A 20,043-nucleotide genomic window follows, 5' to 3' on the forward strand; every position below is an offset into this window, starting at 1 on the left:
GGAAAAAGAACTTATAGTATCTTTTATAAATACATAATTACCTTTACTAGTGCTCTGTTTTTGTTCATGTGCATTTGAATTGCCATCTAGGGTAACTTGTTTTCAGTCTGAAGAACTTGGGTATTTCTTGTAAGTTGGGTCTCCTAAAACAAATTTTCTAAGAGTTTATCTGAGAAAGTCTATTTGCCTTTGTTTTTGAAAGAAATCTTTGCTGGATATAGAACTTTTGGTTGAGAGGCTTTTTTTTTTTTTCCTCTTAGTAATTTTATTATTATACCACTTCCTCTGGCCTCTACAGTTTCTGCTGGAAAGTCAGCTGTTAATCTTTCTGGGGTTCCCTTGTAAGTTACATATCATTTTTATCTTGCTGTTTTCAAGATTTTTCTCCTTGTCTTTTGCTTTCAGCCTATTTAGGATGATGTGTCTCTTTTGGGGTGTCTTTCCATTTATCCTACTTAGAATTTGTTGTGCTTCCTAGACATGTTTGTTTTTTGTTTCTCAGTAAATTTTGGAAGTTTTCAACTATTATTTCTTTGAGTTTTTTTCTCCTTTCTCTCTCTTCTCTTTCTGGGACTCCTATTATTTTGGTGTGGTTAATGGGGTTCCTCCATCTACTCATGGCTGGAAAAGGAGGGCCCTGCCTGGTACCCACCTTTAAGAAATCCTTCCACCCAACAGTGACAGTGCTAAGGGATTGTTCATTATTTCTCTGAGACTGTATTCTTTTTTTCACTCTTTTTTCTCTCTGTTCTTCAGTTTGCATAATCCCTATTTATCTTTGCAGGTATGCTACTTCTTTTTTCTGTGATTCAAACCTACTATTGAGACTTTCTGGTGAATTTTTAATTTTAGTTACTGTACTCTTCAACTCTAGACTATCCATTTTCAAAAAATAATTGCTATTTATCTATTGATATTCTATATTTGCTGCAACTTGTGTTTAAAAAACAAATTTCAACTGAGTAAATTTGAAGATCTATTTGCCTTTGTTCAATTATTCATAGAAGGGAAAAAAGTAGAAACAGTGCTGATTTTATTTTCTCGGGCTCCAAAATCACTGTGGATGGTACTGCAGTCATGAAATTAAAAGATACTCGCTCCTTGGAAGGAAAGCTATGACAAACCTAGACAGTATATTAAAAAGCAGAGACATCACTTTGATAACAAAGGCCTCTATAGCCAAAACTATGGTTTTTCCACTAGTAATGTATAGATGTGAGAACTGAACCATAAAGAAGGCTGAGTGCCAAAGAACTGATGCTTTCAAATTGTGGTGCTGAAGAAGACTCTTGAGAGTCTGTCAGACAGCAAGGTGCTCAAACCAGTCAACCCTAAAGGAAATCAATAGTGAAGCTGAAGTTCCAATACTTTGGCCACCTGATGCAAAGAGCTGACTCACTGGAAAAGACCCAGATTCTGGGAAAGATTGAGGGCAGAAGGAGAAGCAGGTGATGGAGGTTTGAGGTGGTTGGATGGCATCACCAACTCAATGGACATGAGTTTAAGCAAACTCTAGGAGATAGTGAAGGATGTGGAAGCCTGGCGTACTGCAGTCCATGGGGTTGGAAAGAGCTGGACACAACTTAGCAAGCGAACAGCAACAATAATTCATGAATCAGAATAGCATCCCACCAAACAAGTAGAAAGGAGTTTCTGAGGAACTGCACAAGTCGGAAAGTTTTTATAGGTAGAAAGAGGGTAAGACAAAGAAGTTAAAAGAATAGATTGTTTTAGGCACTCTGTCTATCAGATCTAATCCCTTGAATCTATTTGTCACTTCCACTGGGTAATCATAAGGGATTGGATTTAGGTCATACCTTAATGGTCTAGTGGTTTTTCCTACTTTCTTCAATATAAGTCTGAATTTGGCAATAAGGAGTTCATGATCTGAGCCACAGTCAGCTCCCGGGCTTGTTTTTGCTGACTGTATAGAGCTTCTCCATCTTCAGCTGCAAAGAATATAATCAGTCTGATTTTGGTGTTGACCATCTGGTGATGTCCATGTGTAGAGTCTTCTCTTGTATTGCTGGAAGAGGGTGTTTGCTATTACCAATGTGTTCCCTTAGCAAAACTATTAGCCTTTTCCCTACTTCATTTTGTACTTCAAGGCCAAATTTGCCTGTTACTCCGGGTGTTTCTTGACTTCCTACTTTTGCCTTCCAGTCCCCTATAATGAAAAGGACATCTTTTTTGGGTGTTAATTCTAGAAGATTTTGTAGGTCTTCATAGAACCATTCAACTTCAGCTTTTTCAGCATTACTGGTTGGGGCATAGACTTGGATCACTGTTATATTGAATGGTTTGCCTTGGAAATGAACAGAGATCATTCTGCCATTTGTGAGATTGCATCCCAGTACTGCCTTTCAGATTCTTTTGTTGACGATGATGGCTAGTCCATTTCTTCTAAGGGATTCTTGCCCACAGTAGTAGATATAATGGTCATCTGAGTTAAATTCACCCATTTCAGTCCATTTTAGTTCACTGATTCCTAAAATTCGATGTTCACTCTTGCCATCTCCTGTTTGGCCACTTCCAATTTACCTTGATTCATGGGCCTAACGTTCCAGGTTCCTATGCAATACTGTTCTTTACAGCATCCTACTACTTCCATCACCAGTCACATTCACAACTGAGTGTTGTTTTTGCTTTGGCTCTGTCTCTTCATTCCTTCTGGAGTTATTTCTCCACTCTTCTCCAGTAGCATATTGGGCACCCATCAACCTGGGGAGTTCATCTTTCAGTGTCCCATCTTTTTGCCTTCTCATACTGCTCACAGGGTTCTCAAGGCAAGAATACTGAAGTGGTTTGCCATTCACTTCCCCAGTAGACCATGTTTTATAAGAACTCTCCACCATGACCCATCCATGTTGGGTGGCCCTACATGGCATGGCTCATAGTTTCATCGAGTTAGACAAGGCTGTGGTCCATGTGATCACTTTGATTAGTTTTCTGTGATTGTGGTTTTCATTCTATCTGCCCTCTGATTGATAAGGATAAGAGGCTTATGGAAGCTTCCTGATGGCAGAGACTGACTCAGGGGGAAACTGGGTCTTGTTCTGATGGGCAGGGCCATGCTCAGTAAATCTTTAATCCAATTTTCCGTTGATGGGTGGGGCTGTGTTCCATCCCTGTTGTTTGACCTGAGGCCAAACTAATGGTGGAGGTAAGGAAATAATGGTGACCTCCTTCAAAAGGTCCCATGCACACTGCTGCACTCAGTGTCCCAGACCCTGCCGCAGGCCACTGATGACCCTAACCTCTGCCAGAGATTCCTGGACACTCAGAGGCAAGTCTGAGTCAGTCTCTTGTGGGGTCACTGCTCCTTTCTCCTGGGTCCTGGTGCACACAAGGTGTTTTCTGTGCCCTCCAAGAGTCTGTTTCCCCAGTCCTGTGTCAGTTCTGGTGGTTCTGTGGTGTGGTTAATGGTAACCTCCTCCAAGAGGGCTTATGCCATACCCAGGTCTGCTGCACCCAGAGCCCTTGCCTCTGTGGCAGGCCACAGCTGACCCATACCACCACAGGAGAAACTCAAACATTCAAATGCAGGACTGGTTCAGTCTCTATGGGGTCCTCTGGTGTGCACAAAGTTTTGTTTGAGCCATCCGAGTGTCTCTGCCAGGTATGGGATTTGATTTTAAACTCAATTTCACCACTTCTACCATCTTGCTGGGGCTTCTCCTTTGCCCTTGGATGTGGATATCTTTTTGGTGGGAGTATCTTTCCTGTCAACAGTTGTTCAGTAGCAAGTTGTAATTCTGGAGTTCTCCCAGGAGAAGATTAACACACGTCCTTCCACTCCACCATCTTGCAAACCTGGAAGCAAAAGGCAAAGGAGAAAAGGGAAGATATACCCATTTAAATGCAGAGTTCCAAAGAATAGCAAGGAGACATAAGAAAGACTTCCTCAGTGATCAATGCAAAGAAATAGAGGAGAACAATAGAATAGGAAAGACTAGAGATCTCTTCATGGAAATTAGAGATACCAAGGGAATATTTCATGCAAAGATGGGCACAATAAAGAACAGAAACGATCAAGACCTAACAGAAGCAGAAGATACTAAGAAGATGAAGCAAGAATACACAGAAGAACTATACAAAAAAGATCTTAATGACCCAGATAACCACGATGGTGTGATCACTCACCTAGAGCCACACATCCTGGAATTTGAAGTCAAGTGGGCCTTAGGAAGCATCACTACAAACCAAGCTAGTGGAGGTGGTGGAATTCCAGTTAAGCTATTTCAAATCCTAAAAGATGATGCTGTGAAAGTGCTGCACTCAGTATGCCAGCAAATTTGGAAAACTCAGCAGTGGCCACAGGACTGGAAAAGGTCAGTTTTCATTTCAATTCCAAAGAAAAGCAATGCCAAAGAATGCTCAAATTACCACACAGTTGCACTCATCTCACACAGTAGCAAAGTAATGCTCAAAATTCTCCAAGAGCACGGCATCAACTGTACGTGAACTGTGAACTTCCAGATGTTCAAGCTGGATTTAGAAAAGGCAGAGGCATCAGAAATCAAATTGCCAACATCTCCTGGATCATCAAAAAAACAAGAGTTTCATAAAAACATCTACTTCTATATTGACTGCGCCAAAGCCTTTGACTACGTGGATCACAACAAACTGAAAAATTCTTAAACACATGGGAATACCAGACCACCTTAACTGCCTCCTGAGAAATCTGTATGCAAGTCAAGAAGCAACAGTTAGAGCCAGACATGGAACAATGGACTGGTTCCAAATCAGGAAAGGAGTACATCAAGGCTTTACATTGTCACTCTGCTTATTTAACTTATATGCAGAATACATCATGCAAAATGCTGGGCTGGATGAAGCACAGGCTATAATCAAGACTGCCAGGAAAAATATCAATAACATCAGGTATTCAGATGACACCACCCTTATGGCAGAAAGTGAAGAACTAAAGAGTCTCTTGATGAAAGAGGAGAGTAAAAAAGTTGGGTTAAAACTCGACATTCAGAAAACTAAGATCATGGCATCTGGTCCCATCACTTCATGGCAAGTTGATCAGGAAACAGTGGAAACAGTGACAGACTTTATTTTGGGGGGCTCCAAAATCATTGCAGATGGTGACTGCAGCCATGAAATTAAAAGACTCTTGTTCCTTGGAAGGAAAGCTATGACCAACATAGACAGCATAGTAAAAAGCAGAGACATTACTTTGCCAACAAAGGTCTGTCTAATCAAAGCTATGGTTTTTCCAGTAGTCATGGATGGATGTGAGAGTTGGACTATAAAGAAAGCTGAACCCTGAAGAATTGATGCCTTTGAACTGTGGTGTTGGAGAAGACTCTTGAAAGTCCCTTGGACTGCAAGGAGATCCAACCAGGAAATCAGTCCTGAATATTCATTGGAAGGACTGATGCTGAAGCTGAAGCTCCAATACTTTGGTCACCTGATGCGAAGAACTGACTCACTGGAAAAGACCCTGATGATTTGAAGGCAGGAGAAGAAGGGGATGACAGAGGATGAGATGGTTGGATGGCATCACTGACTCAATGGACATGAGTTTGAGTAAGCTCTGGGAGTTGGTGATGGACAGGGAAGCCTGGCATGCTGAGTCTATGGGGTCGCAAAGAGTCGGACACGACTGCTCAACTGAACTGAACTGGAGTTTGCTCAGACTCAAAGCCAATGAACTTAAACTAGTTTTAATACTGAATATTTTCTCAGATCTCATGAACCTGAAAAGCGTTTGTGTTAGTTTATAATTCTCACAGCTTATAATTCTCAAACCCTTAATTTGTGCTTGTTTGTAAGTGCTTGTTTGTTTTTAAGGCAATTAAATAGAGCTCTTTTTACAAATTAATTTTAGTAATATCATCCAGAGGTAGGAAATACCACACATCAACCACATATATATTAGGTTGGTGAAAACATAATTGCAGTTTTGGACTGTAAATTTCAAATCATTATAACTAGGTTTAATCATATCTTTATTAATCAAAATAGGAACCATTACAATCAATGTATTTTTGCCAATGAGAAATAAATTTGTTTATTCCTGAGGCAGAAAAATCTATGCTTTGGATTTTTACAAATTTTGACGAACACTTGGAAAGCATTTTTTGCCTCTTCCTGGTTGTGGAAGTATTTTCCCTGCAAAAAGTTTTTGAGATGCTTGAAGAAGTGGTAGTCAGTGGCATAAGATTAGGTGAATCTGGCATCTAAGGCAAAGCTTCAATACCCCATTTGTTCAATTTTTGAAGTGTTGGTTGTGTGATATGTGGTCAGGCATTGTCGTGGAGAAGAGTTGACCCCTTTCTGTTGACCAACACCAGCTGCAGATGTTGCAGTTTTAGGTGTATCTCATTGATTTGCTGAGCATTCTTCTCAGATGTAATGGTTTCGCTGAGATTCAAGAAGGTATAGCAGATAAGACCAGCAGCAGACAACAAAACAGTGACCATGACCTCTTTTTGGTACAAGTTTGGCTTTTGGAAGTGCTTTGGAGCTTCTTCTCGGTCCAACCACTGAGCTGGTCATTCCCAGTTGTTGTATAAAATCCACTCTTCATAACATGTCACAATCCGATTAAGAAATGGTTCATTGTTGTTGCATATAATAAGAGAAGATGACATTTCAAATGATAGATTTTTTAATTGCAGTCAGCTTGTGAGGCTTCCCAGGTGGTGGTAGTGGTAAAGAACCCACCTGCCAATGCAGGAGACATAATAGATGAGAGTTCAATTCTTGGATCAGGGAAGATCCCTGAAGGAGGAAATGGCAACCCACTCCAGTATTCTTGCCTGGAAAATCCCATGCACAAAGGAGGAGCCTGGCAGGCTACAGTCCATAGGGTTGCAAAAAGTTGGACATGACGGTAGCAACTTAGCACACATGAGGCATCCACTTATCAAGCTTTTTCACCTTTCTAATTTGCTTCAAATGCCAAATGACCATAGAATGGTCGATGTTGAGTTCTTCACAACTTCGTGTGTAGTTATAAGAGGATCAGCATCAATGATGACTTGCAGTTGGTCATTATCAATTTCCAACTATCAAGGCTCTCTACTCCTTTGCAAAACTTCTTAAACCACCATTGCACTGTGTGTTCATTAGTAGTGAACTAATGTGTTGTTGAGGTTGCAAGCTGTCTCTGCTGCTTTATGAACCATTTTGAAATCAAATAAGAAAATGATTCATATTTGCTTTTTGTCTAACATCAGTTCCATTGTCTAAAATAAATATAAAATAAACAGCAAATAATAAATTATTAGCAAAAAATAAATAAATCAAGAAATGTACATTAAAATGATATATACCATAACCACAATTTATTTAGGAATGTATTCCAATATCAAATGGCAAAGCTCAACAATGCAAAACTAAAATTACTTTTCACCAACCTAATACAGACAGAGAAACATACAAATGCAAACAGAGACCTCATAGCTTCGTTTTAAAATTTTAGTTACCAGACATATAGAATGATGTAAAAATCACTATTTATAAAAGAACAATTGGAATAAGTTCATCTGTTTCAGATAGCTAAAACTTTCTTGGCTAATATTTGTGGAGAAGACACATTATTTTTCATTTCTCTAAATTCAAATGACCTTTCCCCTCTTTTATTCTCCAGATTAGAATTACCTCTCTGAAGTTTGTGATTTATATTTATTGTTTGTCCAAATGAAACCTGAGAAGACATTTGAAAGGATTTAATAACCCATCCACCTATTTTGGAATTTCTTTTTCTCTCTCTGTACAATTAACTTAGGGGAAAAGGCCTTAGAAAAGTCCTGAAAGGCTGTGAACCTTGGCTTCCATTTTGGCCAAATTTCTGATCATAGAGTTCTTAAATCCTTTCAAACGTCTTGTCAGATTTCAGCTGAGACAAACTAAATGTTTCTGGTAGTTTGAAGTAGATTTAAAGGTGTTCTCAAAGACAATGCAGAAGATATTATCCTAACAAGATCTTAGAGCCACTTCCAAAGATAGCCAAAAGGAAGACTTAGATAATGACGAACAAGAAGATGACAGTTGTCCCTGGGAGAGAATCAATAACCAGTATGTCTGGACTTGGACAGGAGGGCACATGAAATTTTACTTTCCTTTCTCAACTGGGCACTACAGACAAGGATTACCAGGATGAGCACTCAAATAAAAGAGGATAGAGGGGAGCAGTAGAAATCACATCAGTCTTGGGAACCCCTGGTGGTCCAGTGGCTAGGACTCCATGCTCTCACTGCCAAGAGCCCAGATTCGATCTTGTACCTCTTGTGTCTTTAATTTTTCATTAGCATTTTGCAATAGATATTTAATGAAGCTACTTTTTAATTCTGAAGCTTTTTGAGGTTTCTGCAAACCAATTAAAATAGGTTATCCCATTCTGCTTGATATAGGAACTCTCTACTTTTTTTTACAGGCTGTTAGGATTATATTTTATGATTTTTTAAACAGATGTGAGAGATATTAACAGCTAGAATCCATGGCTAAAAAGGAAGTATATAAAGTGTTAGAATAACAGTCATATGGAAATCATGTAGTATAATTGCTTAAGTTGAAAAAAATGAAGTAAAAGACAAAAGACCCGAGTTAAATTACATAATTGATATAAAAAAATCTGTTATATCTATCCTATACTTGATTATTTTTGTATGGCTTTTAAAGATGCACTTGTTCTACCAGTTTTTAGTTGACTCTCACAGAATTTCTATGGGATGGAACTAATATTCCTTGCGACTTTCTCACTCCTTCTTTTGCAACTATATTTATTATTCCATGAAAATAAAGTTATATATTTTTAAATTTTTTTAAGTTTTCCATTATTTTATTACAGGATATTGACTATTCTGTGCCATAAGGTAAAAGCTTGTTGTTTATCTATTTTATATATAGTAGTTTGTATCCATTTGGAGAAGGCAATGGCACCCCACCCCAGTACTCTTGCCTGGAAAATCCCATGGACGGAGGAGCCTGGTAGGCTGCAGTCCGTGGGGTCGCTAAGAGTCAGACACGACTGAGCAACTCCGCTGTGACTTTTCACTTTCATGCATTGGAGAAGGAAATGGCAACCCACTCCAGTGTTCTTGCCTGGGGAATCCCAGGGACGGGGGAGCCTGGTGGGCTTCCGTCTATGGGGTCGCACAGAGTCGGACACGACTGAAGCGACTTAGCAGCAGCAGCAGCAGCAGTTTGTATCCATTAATCCCAAACTCCTAATTTATCCCTTTCCCCTTTGGTAACCGTAAGTTTGTTTTCTATGTCTGTTTCTGTTTTGTAAATAAGTTCATTTGTGTTGTATTTTAGAGTCCACATATAAATATTTGTCTTCCTCTTTCTGACCTACTTCATTTAGTATGATATTCTCTAGATTCATCCATGTTGCTGCAAGTGGCATTATTTCATTCTTTGTCTTGATTCAGTAGTATGTATGTGGTATATACATAGTGGAATATTTCCCATGGTGGGGGCAGGGCAGCTACATCTCACTGCACAACTTTTGTCCCCTGATATGCCCTGAACCTCAGGTAGTAAGCCTTAATTTCAGCTGCCATCACCACTGTGGTCTTAAGAAATGTGGATCCCTTTTGCATACCAGAACTCAATGAAGACAGTAAGTGCTCTTTTCTGAACAGTAAATGCAAAGGCCCTCAGGCCGTAGCTGTAGTGCAAAGAGCAAGGGAAAGAAAGTGATGACAGAAAGTGGGGTCTTGCTGGACTTGGACACTTATTTTGGAGGGAGAACCCACAGACAGACTGGGAGGGTGTCTCCTGATCTGTGACTCATCCCTCCCACAGCAGTTCTTCCTACCTACAAGGGCTAGCTAGGTTCACAGGCCTCAACAGGACAACCAGACAAGAACACAGATGGTGACCCTCCTTGCAGAAAGCCTGCACTAAAGAGCAAGGGGGAGTCAGAGGAGGGCTGCCCTTCCCAAGGACAGCAAAGAATGGAGGGATGGGTGGGAAGTGTGCATATAAGGTATGGAATGATCAAGAAGGATTCCCAGAGAAGTTAACGGGGGAGGGGGCCTTCAAGGTGCAGATTTAGCTGAGTCGCCCTGCAATGCCCATCGATCGAACTTCCAAAACACTAGTATTGCCTTCTGTTTGCGCAGAGTTCTGCTTTGTACATAAACGCTGCCATGCCATTGTCCCAGCCCCCTGAGTTGTTAGGGTGGGTATCATATGAAGAGATAACCCAGGGCCTGTAAGAAGAGGCGATGACATCTATGAAGAGGCAGGATCCCTTATGATACAGAGCTGGGCACACACATTGCTTAGGGAAGGAGATGGGCTACAGGAAACCGACCCCAAGTGGAGGGAAGCGGAGAGAATGACCACTTTTCCAGCATTCACCCTACACCAGCTAGTATGCTAGGGCATGGCAAGGACCTCTCATTTCATCCTGACCATCGTTAATACTTATTCTGCTTTACAACCAGCTCCCTAGAGCTTGCAGGAGTGCTGAGCCTGGGAATGGGGCTGTCGGCAGCCCTGCTTAGCCCTTGTCAGTAGATACTGGGACGTCCTCTCACACTTCTCACTGATCGTCGCGCGTGTTTGGAGCAGTAGAGGTACCTCACCCTCCCACTAGGCACACTCCAAGAACCTACAGAATGCTTACGGGTATGTGGGAGAGTTGGAGGAAACGCTCCGTTCTCTAATCCCTGCCTCCGCAACAACAAAATTTGAAAAACCCTAGAATCCTTGGCTCTTGGTTCTATGTCATGTGCTTTGTGACTCCTATTTTCGATTGTACCTGTCACTGGACTTTGCCAGACACTTTCTAAAATTATTTGGCGTGGACCATGCCTCTACTTTTGATGGCAGAGCACCACCGCCATACTCCTGCTGGCCTGCTGGCCCGAGGGGCGTCAGTGCCGAAAGTTCCCCGCGCACCGCTGCGTGGCAGACCCGGAGAGGAGGGACGCGACGCCACCAAGCGCGCTCCCCGACCCGGCTTGCGGGGCTGAGCGTGGCCTCCTGCCTACACTCCTGCCCAAGACGGGCAAGGACGCGTTGGATCCTGTAGGGGGAAAGCCAGCGCCCGCCAGCTCTCCTCACTGCCATGGATGCGGGGTGTCTGGGACGCCTCCTTCCAAGGATGCCCCAGTCCTAACCCACGCGCGCGAATGCCGGCGGCAGGGCACGTCCCTGCGAGGACCGAGAACTGCCCGGGGCCCAGCGCGCCGCGCCCGCCGCCGCCGCCCCAAGTCTGCGTGCGCGCCTGCGTGAGCGCGTGCTGACCGAGCCCGCGACCCGCACCGGGGTCGGCGCCGCGGCTCAGCGCCCGCCGGGCGGCCGGGAACGGGCGACAAGCACATGCGCGCATCCTGCCCAGTGGACACCCGGCCTCGCCCGAGCCGCGCGCGCCCCGCGCCCGCTGAGGGTCCCCGCCGCCGCGGCCGCAGAGCCCCCGCGGTTGGCGGCGGCCGGGAGCCTCCTTAGCGGAGCCCCATGATGTCAGCTGGCCCGGAGCGGCGGCCGTGCGGCGGCGGGGATGGGGCCGAGGACGCCGCGCGGCCGTCTGCACGCCCCTCGCCCGGCCCGGGCCCCGGCTCGCTGGCCCCGTCGCCCGGCAGCCCCGGCGCCGCCGCGGCCCAGCCGCCCGCGAACCTGTGGCTGGAGCTCGGACCCGCCTGCACGAGAGCGCAGCAATGCCCGAGCGAGTCGAGCGGGCAGACGAGTGGGGACCTCGGCACCAGCAGCAGCAGCGGCGGCGGCAGTAGCGCCGGGCTGTCCCCGGGCTCCGACTCGGACAGCAGCGGCGTGGTGTGCGGGGGCCGCGGCGGCAGCGGGGGCATGCGCGGCGCCCTGTCCCGCTCCTGGAGCCTGGAGAGCCTGCGCTCGGCCACCGCCGGTAAGGGTGCCGCCGCCGCCGCCCCTCGCGCCGCCGCACCCCTTCGGTTCCCCTCGTCAGTCCGTCTAGAGCGCCTTCTGTCCATCCCCCTCGAGATGATGTCTCCGCCCGCCCTTTCCTCCTGCACTTTTTCTGTTGCTCGTTTCCATCTTCCTCTTCCTTGGTTCCTATTGCTTCGCTCTTCCGAATCTTTGTTTTATCGGGTTTTCTTCTGATTTACCACCACCACCGCCCACCACCCTCGTCCCTTCTTTTAACCACTTCTGTTACAGCTGAGCCTAGTCGGCCCTCTTCCCCTTCTTAGCCAGTCGCGTCCTCAACTCGGAAATTGAGTGTTTACGGTGAGAATAGAATGTGATCCCTTGATGGGCTGTTTCCCTTCTCTAAACGTTCTTGACCGATGGCACAGGTCTGGCTTTCCGAACTGCAGCTCCTGGGTTCTGTAAAATAGGAGAGAGAAGAAGGCTCTCTGGCTAAGGATGGACTGGATTCAGTGTGTGTGGTCCTGGCTCCAGGACTGAGTCACTCTGCCAGAGGAAGGGCTCTCCTCCTGGACCCGCTGCAACTGCGTTTGCCGGAGATGGGATTGCTGTGGTGTCCCCTGGGACTAGTGGGCTCCTCTTAGGGCTCCCTTTCATATCCTAGGGACCGAGTTCTGGGTGCAAATTGATAGGAAGACATTGACCCTAAATATTAATTAAGCAAGGAAACCCAGAGTGGTGACCCTTGATTAGCTGTTAAACTATAATCTTTATATTTTACTTCTTAGAAACATTCAAGTTAGTTTTGAGCCCTTGCAGTGAGAGCTATAAAGGAAGACAGGTGCTGCCGGGGAAACAGAGGTAGTGCACCCATTATGCTTCTGGATGGGGGTTGGGGTGCAGCCTGTGAAAGCTGCAGGGCTCCAGATACACAGGGTTGTCTTGTGGCATCCCCTCCCCCTTCGTTGTGCCGTTGTCCCCACCATTCCTGGATGGAGCACAGGCCAGGTTGAGGAGGAGTTCAGGTTGGCTTGAGTGTAAGACGACCAAGAATGGCAGATAAAGGGTTTGAACTCAGTAGACTTGAAGAAGGATGCCCACTCACCTGCACTGAGCACTCCATGACTCTAATCTGTCTTGTCTCAGAACAAACAGGGGAAACTCAGAAAAGTTAAATGACTCAGCTGTTGGTGTACCCTCCAATTTCAGAATTCTGCAGCTCCTCCCTCCCATCCCAGTTCCCTTGAAACTTTCCTTTCCCTCCTCTCCGGAGTGCTTAAATAGCCCTCAGTTTAAGAAAACCAAACTAGATGAATACCAAAGGGGAACTTTAAGCAAATTGGCAAATGAACCCTTTCTTCTCTTTGCCCAGATAACTTTCCTTCCACTTCTACAGTCAAGTGAATTACTGCTCCTCCTCAGCAATGGCAGACCGGCACAAAGAACCCCTGGGGAGGGCGGAGGTTTGTGTGGAGTGTAGCCCTGGTAGCCCCCAGGGCAGGCAGAAGGCAGATGAATATGGCAGAAGCCTAGGTTTATTGGACACTCCTGAGATCCATGGACTGTCTGGACTAGGCTGGGAGAACTGAGGCAGCATAGATGAGTTGAGAGATAACAGCTGTATGTGCATGAAGATGTAGGGTGGGTGGATGTTGGAGAAAGGTGGGGTGAAGGGAGACAAGGTAAAAGCTAAGGCCCAGAAAGCTTCTCAAGGGGCTCAGAGTTGCCCCTGCAGTGGCAGGGGAGGGTTTAAAGCAACATGATACTGGAAGAGTTGACATGAGAGTTGACATACTTCTAGTACATGTTCTGTACTAGAAGTATGAAAGGGTACGTGAACCCCGTATAGCTGTGGGAGTCCGTGGAACCATCTTTTAACTGAATTCCTAAAGAAAAGTAAGTCCTGATGTCCAGAGGCACCGATTGTATGCAATGAATGAATTATATTCTTTTGAAATGGATATAACATCCTTGGTAGCATTCAAATAATTTTGGGGGTGTCTGTAGTTCAGTTGAGGAAATCTCATTGGAAAGGCTGCCATAGAGAACTTGATGGAAAAAAGAAAGGGAAGGTACATTTCTTGAGTAACTTCTACATATGCCAGGCATAAGGCTCCATGTTATTTCATTAACCACATAAAAATCCATTGCTATCCTACAATCCAGATATGAAAATAGGGTCAGAGAGATGCAATAACATACTCAAAGTTTCCCAGCTAGGTCATGTTTGACTAGAACAGCTCAGTTGGTAAAGAATCCACCTGCAATGCAGGAGACCCTGGTTCAGTTCCTGGGTCAGGAAGATCCCCTGTTGAAGGAAAAGTCTACCCACTCCAGTACTGTTGGGCTTCCCTTGTGGCTCAGCTGGTAAAGAATCCGCCTGCAATGCGGGAGACCTGGATTCAGTCCCTGGGTTGGGAAGATCCCCTGGAGAAGGGAAAGGCTACCCACTCCAGCATTCTGGCCTAGAGAATCTCACGGACTGTATAGTCCATGGGGTCGCAAAGAATTGGACATAACTGAGCGACTTTCACTTTCAGGCCTGGATTAGTGTGTCTTATCAGGGGACTCTGCTAGGTTTGGAGTGAAGCCTATGCCAGCCCCATCAGAGAAAAGCAGAATCCTGGGGCAGTTCACATATTGGAATAATGTCTTGGCTACTTGCCTGGTCACTGTTGTCTTTATTCAACAGCCAGGGCTATTTTTCTGGGTCCCAGGTACTCCCATTTTCAAAATGAGGAGATGGGAATCTAAGGTCTGACCTTTTTTCTAATCAACTCCATGACTCTAGTCAGAGATGTTGATTTAAGGTGGGTTCCTGCTAGTGGCTTCTCTCGTGGCTCAGCTGGTAAAGAATCCGCCTGCAATACAGGAGACTTGGGTTCCATCCCTGGGTTGGGAAGATCCCCTGGAGAAGGGAAAGGCTACCCACTCCAGTCTTCTGGCCTGGAGAATTCCATGGACTATATAGTCCACGGGGTCACAAAGAGTCAGACACAACTGAGCGACTTTCACTTTCCTGCTAGTGAGTTTGCATTTATCGCATATTGTATTTCTTTTTGAATGGTGACTCTAAGACAAAGTACAGGTGTGTTGAATTGAGCTGTGTTTATTGCTTAAGGTTAAGAATTACCAGTAAAAGAGCCTTAGCAAAACCTAAGTATTGGTGTTGTGATTTTTGTGATAGAAAATATTGCTAAACATTTTAAAAGCTGTCAGCAAGAGCCAGAAAGGCTAATACTTGAGACTGGAATTGCAGCTAACCTGCAGGGCAGAACATTAGCAGGGAATCCAGCAGAGAACAGTATAGACGTTCCTTGTTTCCAAAGACTTCTTGAATTTTAAATATCCAATCTTGACATTTTCCACTGTAATGTTACTTATCCTAATTTGGAGAAAGCAAATTCTGAAAATAAAACGTAGTTAACAGAGTAAAATTTCCGTGGCTCTTCTTTCTGCTCCCTGTTCTCATCTCTCCTTAAGTGACAATAGCCTCTGTAGCCCTCTGCTATGCTATCACACTGCTGTTACTTGGCTGAGGTTTTTAAAATTCCTATTCTGGATGTCTTGTCTCACAGGCTTAATTCTTAATTCAGGCTTCTAGGGTTGACAGTTCTTACTACCTGTCCTTATGCATGATTTCTTGGGAGAGAACCCATGCTACATCTGCATTCCTCTTCAAGCCCTGGAGGTGGTTTCCTGGCTCAGGAGGGAATCAGACTCATGAAGAGACTGTGCCTCTCTTGCAATCAGACATTTATTTAACACATCATTTTCTGGGCACAGCACTAGGCACCAGAGATGGCAGACAAATCATCCAAGGTCATTGCCCTTGAAGGAATCACAGCACAGAGAGAGACAGGCAGTGTCAGCTCATTATGATAAGTGCTCTGATTGAAGTCAACACAATAGTTTGATGTGCCAGAACCACTCTCAGTAGATAATTCTCTAAAAGTGGTCATACTCATAGTTCCAATATCTTACAGTGAGAGGATTCAAATTAAAACCTAGGCAAAAGGTACATAGGACAGAGTTCAGGAGAAATCAGGCACAGGCTTCCAAATATGCCCTTTCGTAGAATCCCATGGACAGTGCTCCATTTTCCTAGCAACATGGTGACAACATGTAGGAAGTATTGACGACCAGGGAAGTTCACCCAAGCCTTGAAGTCTAGGGTTTTCATTCTCAGTCAGTTACTTAGGCATGCAGCATACAAAAGACCAACCTTACTTATTTAATCCTCAGTCTGTCCAGAGGCCACTAATACAGTGTAGCTCAAGGGCCCTAGCACAAATCATATAATTAGTGTAAACTATCTGGCATGTTCCAAGGTCCCAGGTATGAAAGACTCTGTTAGTGGACAGGAATATTTTAAGGACTTAAGAGTCAGTCTTCCAGGAGCCAACTGAAAAATCAGTCCTTTTGTCAGAATATGCAAGGCTTGAACATCTTTGTCTTTACAGATAAGGAAGCGCAGAAGCAGTGTGTCAGACCCAACTTATTATGGGGGGCAGAGACAAGGAGGAAGTGGTTTAGAGAGACATGTCAGGAGGAGGTATTGCCTGAGACTTACTGCCTGCAAGTTAAGTGTGGTGAGGAGTAGAAAGAGCTTTGAGGGGAAAGGGCTAACATAAACAAATGCAGAACGATGTATGAAGGAATGGAACCTATGCTAACTGAGCACCTGTGCTAGGTACTGTGCCTCAATATGCAGGAACTGCAAATGGTATTGAATGAGGAGCATAGCAAGAAATGAGGCTGGAGACAAGAAGACCAGACTGTGGCTGTGTGCTAGAAAATGTGGACTGACAGTTGGAGCCATGGAAAGGTTTCAGGCAGAAGGTTGATGTGACCAAGTTGCTTGCATACTTTTTTCCATCTTTCTGTATTTTTCTTAAAGTTATACACAGTAAAAGTTACTCTCTTTGGTGTATAATGCTGTGAGTTTTGATACATTTAAGCACCTGTATAACCACCACCATAATCAAAATGTAGAACTTTCATCTCTCTAAAAAACTAAAGCTGCCTCTTTGCAGTCAACCCCTTCACCCACCTCCAGTTGCTGGCTAGGCTACTCTCTATACAGATGGCTTTGCCTATTCCAGAATGTCATATAAATGGAGTTATATCATATTTTCTTTTTAGTTTGGCTATTCTCCCTGACATAATGCATATGTTTTTGCCTGCATCAATAATTGATTTTCTCCTTTTAATTGCCAAATAATATTCCACTGAAAGGATGTACCACAATTTGCTTATTAGTTCACTAATTGATTGACATTTGGGTTATTTCCAGTTTTTGTCTATAACAAATAAAACTTCTGTGAACATTAGTGTATGAGTCTCTCTATGGATGTAAGTTATGTTTCTCTTGGGTACATACATTTGAGTGAATTGTTAGATCATTTGGTAAATGAATATTTAACTTTATAAGAAACTCAGTTCAGTTCAGTTGCTCAGTTGTGTCCAACTCTTTGCAACTGCATGGACTGCAGCATGCCAGGCTTCCCTGTCCATCACCAACTCCCAGAGCTTGCTCAACTCGTGTCCATTGAGTCAGTGATGCCATTCAACCATCTCATCCTCTGTCATCCCCTTCTCCCCCGCCTTCAGTCTTTCTGAGAATCAGGGTCTTTTCTAAGGAGTTAGTTCTTTGCATCAGGTGGCTAAAGTATTGGAGCTTCAGCTTTAGCATCAGTCCTCCCAAAGAAATCCCAGGGCTGATCTCCTTTAGAATGGACTGGTTGGATCTCCTTGCAGTCCAAGGGACTCTCAAGAGTCTTCTCCAACACCACAGTTCAAAAGCATCAATTCTTCAGCACTCAGCTTTCTTTACAGTCCAACTCTCACATCCATACATAACTACTGGAAAAACCATAGCTTTGACCAGACAGACTTTTGTCAGCCAGGTAATGTCTCTGCTTTTTAATATGCTGTCTAGATTGGTCAGAGCTTTTCTTCCAAGAAGCGGGCATATTTTAATTTCATGGCTGCAGTCACCATCCACAGTGATTTTGGAGCCCCCCAAAATAAAGTCTGTCACTGTTTCCATTGTTTGCCATGAAATGATGGGACTGAATGCCATGATCTTAGTTTTTGAATGTCGAGTTTTAACCCAACTTTTTTACTCTCCTCTTTCAACTGTCATCAAGAGACTCTTTAGTTCTTCTTCACTTTCTGCCATAACGGTGGTGTCATCTGCATATCTGAGGTTATTGATATTTCTACCAGCAATCTTGATTCCAGCTTGTGCTTCATCCAGCCCAGCATTTCACATGATGAACTCTGCATATAAGATAAATAAGCAGGATGACAATATAAAGCCTTGATGTACTCCTTTCCTGATTTGGAACCAGTCTGTTGTTCCATGTCCAGTTCTAACTGTTGCTTCTTGACCTGCATACAGATTTCACAGGAGGCAGTTAAGGTGGTCTGATATTCCCATGTCTTTAAGAATTTTCCAGCTTGTGATCCACAGAGTCAAAGGCTTTGGCATGGTCAATAAAGAAGAAGTAGATGCTTTTCTGAAACTCTCTTGCTTTTCCTATGATCCAACAATTTGATGATGATGGCAATTTGGTCTCTGATTCCTCTGCCTTTTCTGAATCCAGCTTGAACATCTGGAAGTTCTCGGTTCATGTACTGTTGAAGTCTCTTGGAGAATTTTGAGCATTACTTTGCTAGCATGTGAGATGAGTGCAATTGTGCGGTAGTTTGAACATTTTTGGACATTGCCTTTCTTTGGGATTGGAATGAAAACTGACCTTTTCCAGTCCTGTGGCCATTGCTAAGTTTTCCAAATTTGCGGGCATATTGAGTGCAGCACTTTCACAGAATCATCTTCCAGGATTTGAAATAGCTCAGCTGAAATTCCATTACCTCTACTAGCTTTGTTCATAGTGATGCTTCCTAAGGCCCACTTGACTTCAAATTCCAGGATGTCTGGCTCTAGGTGAGTCATCACACCATTGTGGTTATCTGAGTCATTAAGATCTTTTTTGTATAGTTCTTCTGTGTATTCTTGCCATCACTTCTAAATATCTCCATTTCTATTAGGTCCATATCATTTCTGTTCTTTATCGTGCCCATCTTTGCATGAAATGTTCCTTTGCTATCTCTATTTTTCTTGAAGAATCTCTAGTCTTTCCCATTCTATTGTTTTCCTCTGTGTTTGCATTGTTCACTTAAGAAGGCTTTCTTATCTCTCCTTGCATTCAGATGGATATATCTTTCTTTTTCTCTTTTGCCTTTGGCTTCTCTTTTTTTCTCAGCTGTTTGTAAGGTCTCCTCAGACAGCCATTTTGCCTTTTTGCATTTCTTTTCTTGGGGATGGTTTTCATCACTACCTCCTGTACAATGTCATGAACCTCCGTCCATAGTTCTTCAGGCACTCTGTCAGGTCTAATCCCTTGAATCTGTTTGTCACTTCCACTGTATAATCGTAAGGGATTTGATTTAGGTCATACCTGAATGGTCTAGTGTTTTTCCCTACTTTCTTCAATTTAAGTCTGGATTTTGCAATAAGGAGTTGATGATCTGAGCCACAGTCAGCTCCCGGTCTTGTTTTGGCTAACTATATAGAGCTTCTCCATCTTCGGCTGCAAAGAATATAGTCAGTTTGATTTTGATATTGACCATCTGGTGATGTCCATGTGTAGAGTCATCTCTTGTGTTGTTGGAAGAGGGTGTTTGTTATGATTAGTGTGTTCTCTTGGCAAAACTCTTGTTAGCTTTTGCCCTGCTTCATTTTGTACTACAAGGTCAAACTTGCCTGTTACTCCACGTATCCCTTGACTTCCTACTTTTGCATTCCAGTCCCCTATTATGAAAAGGACATCTTTTTTTTTGGTGTTAGTTCTAGAAGATCTTGTAGGTCATCATAGAATCATTCAGCTTCTTCAGCATTACTGGTCAAGGCATAGACTTGGATTACTGTGATATTAAATGGAAACAAACAGAGATCATTTTTCATTTTTGAATGGAGATCATTTTGTCATTTATAAGAAACCCCAAACTTCTTTTCAAAGTAGCTACCATTGAAGTATGACAGTTACCATTGCTCAGAATCTTGACCATGCTTAGTATTGCGTTTTTTAACTCATTCTGTTAGGTATGTAATGTTTCATTTGGTTTTAATTTGTCATTTCCTAAAGACTATTGATGTTGAACATTTTTCATATGCTTATTTTCTATATTTATATCTTCTTTGGTGAAAGTACCTGAATCTTT

At 43.6% G+C, this 20,043-nt stretch overlaps 1 protein-coding gene across 3 annotated transcripts in view; it reads left to right on the forward strand.

Annotated features, from left to right (window-relative positions):
• The window catches only part of ARHGEF4 (Rho guanine nucleotide exchange factor 4), a 331,537-nt gene that overhangs the window by 208,375 nt on the left and 103,119 nt on the right, over nt 1–20,043 (forward strand). The window contains exon 1 of one of the 3 annotated variants that reach the window (XM_059892237.1): nt 11,500–11,833. The exons of the other annotated variants lie outside the window; for them this stretch is intronic. Coding sequence (XP_059748220.1) covers nt 11,776–11,833 — 58 coding nt within the window. The 5' untranslated portion in view covers nt 11,500–11,775. Of the gene's footprint in view, nt 1–11,499; nt 11,834–20,043 lie in introns of those variants that run through there. 3 annotated transcript variants of the gene reach the window in all.

This window comes from Bos taurus, chromosome 2, assembly GCF_002263795.3.
Source record: "Bos taurus isolate L1 Dominette 01449 registration number 42190680 breed Hereford chromosome 2, ARS-UCD2.0, whole genome shotgun sequence".
In the NCBI taxonomy this organism is placed as follows: Eukaryota; Metazoa; Chordata; class Mammalia; order Artiodactyla; family Bovidae; genus Bos; species Bos taurus.